Genomic DNA, 12,859 nt, shown 5'->3' on the forward strand with positions numbered 1-12,859 from the left:
GAACAAAAAATGGTATAGTCAAAATAAAACTGAAATTCTAATTCAACTTTAACAAAATTATCTTTTTCCACTGAACTCATTATTTACAGACATAAATAATGAGTTCTATATAACAATTAATAAAATAGTTGAAAGTATACATCAAGTGCAAAAAGTCAAGAAAGTAAACTAATATTAAAAAACTGTAGTAACAGTTCAGAATAATTTCAAAACTGGTTATGATTTAAATTTTATATTTTTGAAAGTGCTGATAAGGCAGTAATTCATAAAACAACTCTATTTACCTTTATGAGCAAATATTTTGAACTGTTATTTTTTATAGAACTCTATAAAATAAAGGTATAAAAGATTTTCTAACTGATATTCATCACCTAACTATGAGACTAGGAAATCAAAGAAAATTTTCAAATTCTGTTATTTTAAATCATGCTAGCATAAAGATCTGCCTCTACTGACTTTGGGCAGGTGGATGAAAATTTATTTAAAAAAGAATTTAAGAGCTATTTTCAGACTGAATTCTGTTTTCCACGGTGGAGAATCCTGTAATATTTATACAGCTAACAAAAACCCATTCTGTAGTCTGCAAAGTACCTTCTGTTTCATTCCTCACAGCACATGATTCAACAAAGTTTGTTTTACTTTCTATTTCAATCCTTGCAACATGTAATTCAATAAAGTTTGTGAAAAAATGCTCAAGTACAATTAGTCAAAGAAATTTCCCCAATAATTAGCTGTATTGGTTTTTATCACATTTTTTTTTGGCAAAGCATAAATAAATAAATAAAACTTTGTTTATAAATTGGGTATTGACTCGCTTTCTAAAATATCATTTAACAACACTAGTAAATAAAGAATCTAATTTTGAAGCTAATTCAAAACTACTGCTGAACTGATTTACATAAATAAATATTATTTCACTTTCAACAAATGAATCATCTAAATAAGAATTAACAAACCAAAATATACATTAGAATCTAAGGTGCAGGGGATACACTGACAAAAAATAGAAATGCTCCTCCTACTCTTTAATATTAAGGTGAGCATTAATATCTTTGTTTTAATATTTTAGACATCAACAGGAATTACATACGATGATTTAAATTTGAAAATACAGCTATTATTATTTCTTTACAATAAACAAAATTTTTATAAATAATCTTAAAAAATAAAGCTGTACGTCAGCTCAGTAAAACCCTCTTTCTTACAAAAAGACAGTTGTCTATTAATTTTTTTTTAGAAGTTTTAAATTAAAAATCATATACAATGTGCTTCATGTTGTTAATTATCATAAGCTATCTTCTATGTTTCAGCATGAAATATGCGTCTTTAATAACTACAGTGACAAGCAAAGTTTTACACAATATACTGGGTGAATTTACAATATAGAACCTTAACCAAATTCTACATACTTGATGAAATAGTTCTGCCTTATTAGAGTCCCATTTAAAAAAAAAAGATTTTTTTTGTAGTTAAATTGTGAATGACTTTCAAAAGTGTATACATGAGGATCATAATTTAAATACAATAAAATTGATAATGATATGAAACAAAAATATAATATACAGCACTTAAATCAAGAATATTAGCAGTATTATAACAATTACACAAAATCAAATCTATCATACACTTAGCTGTTTTAGAAACATATGTATATCAAGTGGGATAATCAATATTTGCTAACTAAAACAAAATAACTATTATCCATAAATTCTACTAACAACTGATCTCTTAAATTTCACATCAAATAAATTCTCTTATCTTTTACATTTCACATTCCACATCAAACAACAAGATGGGTAGGTGAATTATCTAATACTAAAACCACCTTAATTGGCAGTTTTATTGTTATTTTTGCAATGATTACTATTATTATATTATGATTATTATAAAAGAAGGCTTCTTTAGCTCTATGTTGTATGTATAATATTTAATACATTTTTAACTAGTGGCCAAATGATTTTTTCTATTTTTTTAATTTATGAATTAGAGAATAGTGAATAAGGTTAATGAAGGGCAAATGTTAAAATTAAAACCTACAAAATCAAACTTCTGTCGTTAAAATTAATTAATGATGACATTTATGTAATTCATTAAGTTAGAATGAATATTTAAAATAAATATTTATAAAATGATTTATACTAGGCCATTTGATTAAACATAAGAAGCAGTATTTTGTGATATTTCACTTATCTGTAATAACTTGCTTGTAAATCAGTCTTACTTAGTTATATCAGTAACACATCAGGGATTGTGATAAGCTATTATGTTTTATCTATCTATATATATAAAAATGAATGTTTGTCTGTCAGTATGTCTCTTATGCCTTCTTAAACCGTTCATCCGATAGCAATGAAACTTTGGGGAATGGTTGGAGACATGCCAGGGAAGGTTTCTGTATTAGTTTAGACCCGCTAGGTGGTGCTGGCGTAGAGATATTTCAAAAAATTGTATTTATGGTCCGATTTGCCTCATATTCAGAATACATGTACTTACATGGAAAGAATTATCTCTGCAAAAAATGAACCCGCTAGATGGCGCTGGGGTTGAGATATTTAGAAAAATTATATTTATGGACCGATTTGCTTCATATTCAGAATATGAATATTAGTTACATGAAAAGGAATATTTTTTGCAAAAACTATACCTGCTAGGTGGGGCTGGTGTCGAGATATTTACAAAACAAACAAATATACAAACAGACTTTTTTATTCTATATATATATATATATATATATATATATATATATATATATATAAAAGGCATGTTTGTATGTGTGTCTACTAAAGACCAAAAAACTAATGGACCGATTTACACGCGGGCAAAAGGAAAAGGGGGAAAATGGAAAGCGGGGAAAAGGGGAAAATAGGAAGGGTAAAAAGTAAACTGGAAGAGGGGTGAGGGAGAAGGGTGAAAGGGAGAAGTTGGAAAGGGAACAGGGGAAGGAGAATAAGTGAAAGGTAAAATTTGTGAAGTTCAGTTTTTTAATTTTTTATCAAATTTTCAATTGTGTTCATTTAAACTCTCTCTCTCTCTCTCTCTCTCTCTCTCTCTCTCTCTCTATATATATATATATATATATATAGCAATAGCGAAGCATTGCCGGGTCTGCTAGTTGCTTTATATGTTATATTTAGAATATCCTACAAACATAAAAAAACAAACAGAAGTAATAGAAACAAAAGAAAAACCACAATAAACCTTTTCTATATGTAAGTTAAGAATTATTATGTGTGACTGTCACTACAAGAGTACTAAAATGTTATCATGGTGGTGGTCATTGGTTACCTTATGCTCTGCTCTCATCTGTGATAATACATACAGTAATAATATATGTTACTTTTTAGCAGCAAGGCATTAAGTTCTAGAGCCATTTAAACATTTTCATAGTATATTCAATGTTAAGCATGAAATTCCCCATTTTTCATAACTTCAAAAGTTTCTGACAAACCAAATATCTTATAAGTAAAATTTAATACTTTCTGTGACTAAAAAAAATCTTTATGATTAACAAAAATAAACAAATGAAAAAAAAAATTGTGAAATATTGTTAAATAAGGAATAATTTTAAACTTTTATGCATAAATAAGATAATTTTAACAAAACCGAAGTAACAAAAAGGAAATTATAACATTAATAAAATTATTCATGAACAAGTGATTAATTGTCATTAGTATCATATTTAAGGTAGGACCACAAAATAAAAATTCATTTAATATTAAATTGTAATGAATTTTAGAATCTAAAGATGAGCTAGGTGTGAAACAAAAATTCAATTAAAAACAAACGCTTTAACAGGAAGATAACCTAGGCAGTCTACCATGAAGAAACACCTAAATTAAATCACATTTACTCTCAGTAACCTACAATATATGATATGATAGTGCCATGTTTTTTAAGGAAGTACCGTTTTGACATAAAAAATAACTAAAAGATTTTTTTTTGAAAAAAATTATGTTCAGTTAAAAGCTTGGATCTACAATTCTACATATAATAATCTACTTGACTATTTGTATTATATAAATTATTAAATAAAATTTATTCATAAATAACTTATACTGTTTATTATATAAACAGTGGAAGCTTTATTTCATTATCGGAGATAGGGCAGAGATAACACAGGTCAACAATGGAAAAGTTGTTTGAAAACTAATAACTGATTCTTTTAGATTTCTGTGTGCTAGTTTCAGAAAAATAGCCAAAAAATTCTATCAAGTACCATTTTATCACCAAATCAATTTTTAATATTCTCAAAATTGATAATCAATATATATTTTATTTATAAAACAAATAAAAAATTAGGCCTATGTTAATTTTTTTGATATTTTATTATATTTGGTTATATGGAATAAATACAAACAAGTATTGTACTTAATTTTGGTTAGATACAGTAAGATAAGTGACTAATAACATGATATAATACAATTAATTAGCGTGACTTCACAAGTCATTTTTGTCAAGCTATTAGCTAAGGTGATGACTCACTCATTCCTATTCCCCTTCACTCTACTGAAATAAAAATAAATAAGTTGTAATTAAAACATTTGTTGAAAGGTTTTACTAGTGTTAAATAGTTTTCTAAACCTTCTATAGTGCTTTAGTTTTCTTTCATTTTTTAAAGTTATTTTATTTGTGCTGTCCTTGTGTTTTTATATTTTGAAATGGATTCAAGGGGTTGTGTTAATTCACCTAATAACTTCTGTTACATTTGCAAGGAGTTTGTGTTAAAGAAACAGCAAAGAAATATTAAAGACTTTGTTAAAAAAATGTACTACGCCTATTTTGGGGTAAAACTTTGTGACCAAGATAAAACATGGGCCCCTCATACAGTTTGTTCTACTTGTGTGGAAAAGCTACGCAAATGGACAAAAGGTAAGAAAAAGTCTTTTTGGTCTGGAGTGAACCACAAAATCACAGTGATGATTTATACTTCTGTTCTAGTAATGTACAAGGGTTCAATCTAAAGAATAAGAAATTGTGTATCCAAATTGTTATCCGGCAATACACCCTGTACCTCATGACTCTGGTGTGCCTGTACCTTCAGTTCCAGAAAAACTAGAAGATATACTAAACAACTCTGAAACAGAATTGCAGGATGATGAAAATGATAATGATGATGTTAATTTTATTCCTGGTAGTTCCGAACCACAACTTTTTTCACAGCATGAACTGAATAACTTTGTCAGAGATTTAAGTCTTCCTAAAAATTCAGCAGAACTTTAAGGATATAGATTAAAAGAAAAAACTTACTGGCCACAGGCACTTCTTTCTCATGTTACAGAAACAGAGAAAACTTTACTCAGTACTTTTCTGAAGATATAAGATTAACTTATTGTAACAATGTTTCTGGTGTAATGGAGCAGTATAACATAAAGTATGATGTGAATGAGTGGAGGCTGTTTACTGACTTGTCCAAAGCCTCAAAGCTGTTATTCTTCATAATGGCAATAAATGTGCCAGAAGGACGCTCGGTGTAACTGAAAGAATGCTGTGAGAATTTACAATTAGTTCTGTCTAAACTGAAATACTGTGATCATGAATGGATAAGATGTGATGAACTAAAAGTACTTTCTATGCTTCTTAGGCAGCAGAGAGGATACACCAAATATTTTTGCTTTTTGTGTGAATGGGATAGTCGGGACAAGAAAGAATTGGACCAGAAAAGAATGGCCATGTTGGGTATTATTAGAACCTGAGAGCAAAAATGTAATAAGGAAAAGTTTAAGTTTAGTTGATCCATGGAAAGTCCTACTACCTCTACTTCACATCAAACTGGGATTGATGAAACAATTTGTAAAGGCTCTATCTAAAGAAGGAGAGTGTTTTAAATATAAATGCCATAAGTTTCCACAACTGTCAGAAGCCAAAGTGAAAGAAGGTGTTTTTACTAGTCCACATATTCAAAAACCTTTTAAAGGTGAAGTCTTTCAAACCAAAATGGAGGACATTGAAAAAAGGCAGGAAAGCATTTAGTTATAAAGAAATTTCTTGGGAATAATAAGGACCTAAATTTTAAGTGTATAGTGGAAAACATGCTAATGAAATTCTAAGACTTAGGTTGTTTGATGAGCTCATCAAACAACCTAAGGTGGATTTTCCACATTCACATATTGATTACTTTCCTGAAAATCTTGGTGCTGTAAGTGAAGAACTGGGTGAAAGATTTTACCAAGATATAAAGGAAATGGAATGCAGATATCAGGGAAGGTGGAATGTGAATATGATTGCAGACTACTGTTGCTGCATCCATAGAGACGATCCGCAAGCTGACTACAACAGAAAATGTGGCCTGAGAAGCATTGAAAAGAAAAGAAAATGTCTGTACAAGTCTTCGTAGAGGTAAGAAAATGTACAAAAATCCTTTTTCTTAAAGTCCTATTACTTTTTTATACATAAAGGTTTTCCATGAAGAATATATATACAATATGCCTTTTTCCCATTTTCTTTTTTTAGTATTGTGAAAAACTCTTACGTGATACAAAAAAACGGTGTCCATACTTGACAACAGCGCACAAAATAACATAATCATTTATCAGATTACAAACAACTTTCAAATTCCTTTATTCTGTTAATTATTCAGAAATAGCACATCTCATTAGGAAAAACAATCTTATAAATTATAATCTTTTAACTATAATTAGATATCATTATCAGTGTGGCGTCCAAAGTACAAATAAAAGTATCCTTTAATTCAGTTTTATATCTGAATTCTTAAATCAGTTAAAAATATTACTTTTTTTACCAGTTTCTACAATAAACAGTATATTTTGGATCTTAATCAGCAAACTTAATATATACATTTAACATAAAAACCAAATCCAAATATCATACTTATCCCACCAAAACAAAATGTAATAACAGAGTTATAATTATACTGTTCAAACCATTCTATTTCTTGGTTATATTATTAATTATAATATTAAGTTGCACAAAACTTCATACAGTATGCTTAACATTTTTTTGACATATTGCTGAATGAGAATTTATAACTAACCTGGTCCACTAAATGGGTATCTAAGATATGTATCAGTAACTGAAGATAATGGAAATTGTTCTTCTAATTCATCAAGTTTTTCCAGTTGCCTTTTTAAGTTTTCTAGAGGATTATTTTCTTCATTATGGTTTTTCATTGGATCCTGATTGATAATCTTTAAAACACCTCCTATAAAAACATGAAAAAAAAAAATTTTTTTAATTCCCTCAATAAGTATTGTTTATAACACTACATCTTCAACCGCTACTAATGATCAATATTTATATAAGTACAACCTGCCTACAACAGAACTCAACAAATATTATCTGTAAATTATCATTTAATGCCAGTGTTACAATTGGGTTAAAGAATAGAGGTTTGAGAGAAATGCCCTTCATGACATAAAATAAACTAAAAAGAAATCTACAATCAAATACAGCGTAGACAATAAGAACAACTTTTCAGTTGTACACAAAATAAAATATAATTTTGACATAACCAAAACAAGAAGGATTTTCTACACATGATACTCAGAAAGTGTAAAGAATAATGTTGAGTAAACGAATTAATATGCATATTAACACAAATATTATAATACTAGAAACATTAAGAAAAGACACAGACTGAAATTTGTTATATATAACATACCCAAAAGAAAACATCATTAATGAACACTTCTGACACACTGACGTTTACTCAAAACAAAAACCCAATTTCTATTATAATAATTGTCTCCAATGTTTAATTTTTATGTGATCTCTCACCAACATTACATTTAAGTTAGTTCTCTGTTGTATTAGCTAAGATAGGTAAATTTTGTAATCATTTTTCTGAGCACTTAAAATGAGTAAAAACTTTAAACTCTGTCAAATGCAAAATTTGAAGTGGGATCTAGTTATTAAAGAAAGAAGAGCAATCTTAATAACACACAGCAAAACTTGACTTGTAGGATTTTGTATATAAATAAGGGAAGTACTTGTGATAAAGTAATAAGTGAATATAAAAATAGTATTTTGTGTTTGTTGAAGGAAAATTTTCTAAACAAGCCTCTTACATGTAGCAAAATAAATTTTCAATTTTATAAAGTTAAATGATTCTCTGATAATTGATTACACTGGTCACTTGCTCAGATTTCAATGTTCTGGCTAAAAAATAAATTACTAGTGCCATAGCTACTCTGTAGCTTAGTTCACAAAGTATCAGAGGCTTTTTGACTACTGAAAAAGGACAACTGAGAGTAAATATGTACAGCCTTGACAGTTTTTCTAGATTTTTATTAACGAGAGGGCAATGAATATCTTAATCACATGTTACTGGTGATGAAAACTGTCTTGAAACTACTGAATGCAAATGAGAATCAAAATACAGGGGCAACATTCAAGAACTATTTTAAACTGAAGAACTAATTTAGGACACAAAGAGTGGGCCTGAGTGTTTATCATGATCAAAAAGTTCTATTCTCTTAACTGAAACAGTGAGTGGAAAATATATTTATTCAGTCTTATTGAAAAAACTCAGTTAACCTGTCTAAGGATATAAAACAAAACCAACTGTGGGGTGATCATGTTTTATTATATTTTGTGGTTTATGTTAAGAAAGAAGTTTTGAGTGAATGCCATTATGCTGTCATCTTTATGTAAATAGATAAACAGTGATCATGAAAGCAGCTTAGCTGTTAATACCTACATGTTTATGGGAAAGGAAGATATTAGAAATCAATAGAAAAACTACACACTATACTTTTATTATAAGTCTATCTTGTTGTAATGCTAAGATTTTCATAGCATAAAAACATAATACACATGTTTCATAAAGCAAACTGATTAATGCTGCAAAATATTGGGAGTAGTCATCTATTTGTTACTAGCAATCATAAATAGAAGTTATTATTATTTCCTTATTTAAATAATATATTTTCCTATTTATTTTTGTAATAAAATACTAATAAAATAGGATGATAAAAAATCATAAGAATATTATTCTCAACTTTTAAAAATGATGATAAAATCTAATTGTAGTAGAATATTACAGCAGCAAATATAACTTTTCTTTTCAAATTGATTAGATAAAACTACACTATCTGAATTTCATATAATTTTAATAATTTGATTAATAAAAAGAAGAATCCACACATATATAATTTTTTTTTTTAAATCAATGTGAATGTCACTAGTAGGATTAAAATGAAGAGTATCTGTGTATAAAAATTAATAGAACTATTCAGTGGCTTACACAAAATTTTGTTAAGGGGCTCACTACTGAAATTGTTTACAATTGACATCGGTATTTTAAATTTTGTGTGTTATTTTATTATTATTATATCATGTGATGATATATTTATTTTACAATGTTCGAATATAACACATTCATAAATACCCTAATAAAATCTTCTGTAACATATTTTTTTCACAGCCTTAGGCTACAATTTTTTTTAACAACTTTTAACATTATTTCATTTTGCATAACAAAAATGCTTGTGCCAGTGCCACATGCCATTAATACTTTAGGCTACAGTTATTTGTATTCGGCAGGTAAAACACTTTACATAATATACAAAATCCATGGAAGCAATCAAATATAATGAAATAAATTTAATTAAACACAACATGTCAATATAGAACTCACCAAGATTGAAGAATGAAACCTGGCACTGATAAATCCACATTCTATGAAGGAATTTGAATAAAGAATTTAACGCAGTTGTCTCAAACGTTCAAATCAGTACTCTATTAATGTATTATTGTTTTAAAAAATCATTGTTTAAAAAGAGTACTGGTAGTTAAATTAATATAAATTTATAATATATGTAGTCTATTTTTATATTACATTACTATATTCAGAAATTTCAGCATTCACAATACAATGTCCAAACGATGTTTCTTTTTCATTAGTTCATTTAACACATGTTCTGCAGTTGGAGTGTAGTTTCAGTGTAGTTGTAGAACGTTGAGGAGTACTAATCCATTGAAACGTGTATTTCCAGTAGAATTACGCAAATATGTGTAATGTTGAGAAACATCGTTCTCTGTACATGTGGAGACTGGGAGTGCAGCTAGTATTTCTAACAAAGTGAATATATTTGGGAATTATATTGGGATTGCACATAGTTAACCCACCTACAGCTGTTTTCAGTTGGTCTCCCTTCTCAAGAAGTGCAATTTTTCTTTACCTTAATTTTAATTCATTATTCAGGTCTTCCTGGCAACTACTTCTGGCATAGAATTCTGTGAGCAAAGTGAAAATAGAAACTTGAGATGGCAGAGGCAGAAAGTCTGGCTCGTAGGTAAAACACACTGAAAGCCTTTCAATATTTCTTTGTTTCAAGAAATGCGAATCTAGTAGGGACATGAAGGTATCCAGAAATGGAATAAAAGTAGAAACATGTAAGTAAAGTTTTGGCATCACTGATGATGTCCAAGTTTACATGGTTTTTTTCTCGTGCTGTCATGTGAGGGATTTGAATGGAGAACCCCAAACTATTCAAGACTTTAGAAGCACAAATTAAAATTTAAAAAATTCTTCATCAACATTTTTGCATATATGTTTCATCTCAATGTAAATATCTTCAGCAAGGTTAACTGTTTCCATGAGACCAAATTCAGGAATTTATATAGTGGGAGACTTTTTCAGAAAGAAAACAATCTCTGAATACAAAACAGCGATATCACAAATGGACAGTCATTCAAAGCACATAAAAGTTAATTTGCTTGTGAAGAAGAGTCTTTGTCATTCCATTCTGATATGCTTTGAAGGGTTGCAATAATATAGTTATACAATTCCACCACCACGGCCACGGAATTATACCTTTCCAACCAACATGTTGCATGAAGTTGAACAAGTTTTTCATGGTGTGAAGTTGTAGTTTCTACTTCACTTATTGCCAATTTTAAAACATGTTGTCTTTTAGGGGTATTAATAAATTCTTACAGACTCGATATTGTACTCATACAGTTTCTAATTCTAATGGCATTTACTTCACAAGCACTGGATACAGCTAAGTTGAGGCTGTGTGCTAAGCAGTGAACATATAAGCTGTTGGAATTATTTCCTTTACATGTGTCTGGACTCTGTTTGCTTTCCCTAATATGGACATAACTCCGTCATACCCTTGACCACAAATCTTATTTATGTTTACATTTAATGAATGCATCTTGTCCAATATTGCTATTGCGATTCCTACTCTGGTCACATCATATAATGGTACGAATTGCAGAAAGTTTTCCTTCACAGTGAAGTTTTCATTATCAATATAATGAACACACAGTGATAACTGTTCCAAGCCTAACATGTCTGATGTCTCATTGGTGAGAATAGAGAAGCAATTGGAAGCATTAAGTTCTTTCATGAGATTTCGAACATCAGGTCATTGCACACTTCATTATTCCATTCTGTACTCTAGGACTGGTGTACTGCGCATTTCCAATAATAAATGTCAACATATTTTTTTAATACAGTATCAGTCTTACTTTGAAAGCAAAGTGCCCTAAAATTGCCATCATTTTCTTCTGATTCTTGGTCGACCTCGACCTCTATTTGTACCGAATCCCTGTGGCCTCACACAGCAGTAAAGTTATTTAACTGAAAACCCAGATTTCTCTTTCTTTTTGTTGGAAAAACAAACCCTGGGTTTGGTTCCCAGATATTCTCCAAGACATCCAGTTTTTTTTCATTAGACAAGTCTTTTCCTACGTAAACACCATTATCATAAGCATGTGGTTCACTGGAACTTGAAGATGTTGAAGCTTCTAGAACCAGAACAATACACTTATCACTTTTAAATGATTCAGCAGGCACGTCAATATTATTGAGTGATGTCGATGTACATTCAATACCAGCCGAGTTTTCACAGGACGGTGTGAAACTAGTTTTGGGAAGAATATCTGCGACAGCATCATCACGTGGTAACGAAGAAATATTTGGCAATGTGAAATTTTCACTAATGTTACAAGAATCACTACCAACAGGTGACTTTTTGCTAAAAAATTGGAAAATTGAACTGCAAAATGTACAAAACATTAAACGAATGTTCCACAATAAAATCTGAACTCATAACAAATGAATACTGCTCAACAATGGACAATATTTCATATATGCACTGCTGCAACTGCAGAGCTGTCCCAAAAATACATTTCACAACAAGTAAATTTATATGGTGTCAGCCTTATTTTATTACAAGGTCGGTATTGTACTGTACATGCTGCAGCTCTGAATATGGGAATTAAATTGTTGAAGAAGGAAGGGTGGCGGACAGGATCTTATGCTGACAGATTTTGTAACTGACGGTGAAAAATTAGAGGAGAATATGATGGATTTTTAAAAAGATACTCAAATATATTTGTGTAAATTTATAGTTTGTTTATTTTATATAGACCTAATATTAAAAAATACTTAAACCTTCAAGGGTGGGGGGTTCAAACCCAGTAACTCCCCTTGTGTACACTCCTGGAACCATTTTAGAGTTAAGTGCCCTAAACATACAGGAGGGAACACAAAGTATTCAGCACATTTTACTGGTTAATAAAAAGTGAATAAAGTAATGTAGTGTGTGTTAATTTTTTCAAACATTAGTGAGGTATTAGTGTTATCGATGACTTGAATGAACACACCAGTACGATGAAACAACAGGTAGGATTGTTAATTGGATAATGCCTAACATGCAGAAGAAAGCAATGTGCTAACTATGGCTTCATGAAAGTGAATTTGTTATTATCATTGACAGAAGTTTTTGAGTACAGCCAATGGTACTCCTAACAAATACTATTAAACGCTGGTATCAGCAGTTTAAGGATAAAGGAAAAGTAGTACACAAAAAAGGTACTCACACCTCCCATTTTCTAGGAAGTTGTGAATCAAGTAAGAGAAACTTTTCAGAGAAGCTCAGGTAAATTG

The 12,859-nt window shown here is 29.7% G+C and overlaps 1 protein-coding gene across 3 annotated transcripts in view; it reads right to left on the minus strand.

Moving 5' to 3' along the window:
- LOC142331035 (uncharacterized) overlaps window positions 1–12,859 on the minus strand; it is a 160,701-nt gene that overhangs the window by 30,760 nt on the left and 117,082 nt on the right. For all 3 annotated transcript variants that reach the window (XM_075376638.1, XM_075376637.1, XM_075376636.1), the window contains exon 17: window positions 6,992–7,159. In XM_075376638.1, the coding sequence (XP_075232753.1) occupies window positions 6,992–7,159 (168 nt within the window). The remainder of the gene's footprint in view (window positions 1–6,991; window positions 7,160–12,859) is intronic.

The sequence above is a fragment of the Lycorma delicatula genome, chromosome 10 (assembly GCF_047948215.1).
Source record: "Lycorma delicatula isolate Av1 chromosome 10, ASM4794821v1, whole genome shotgun sequence".
Classification (NCBI taxonomy): domain Eukaryota; kingdom Metazoa; phylum Arthropoda; class Insecta; order Hemiptera; family Fulgoridae; genus Lycorma; species Lycorma delicatula.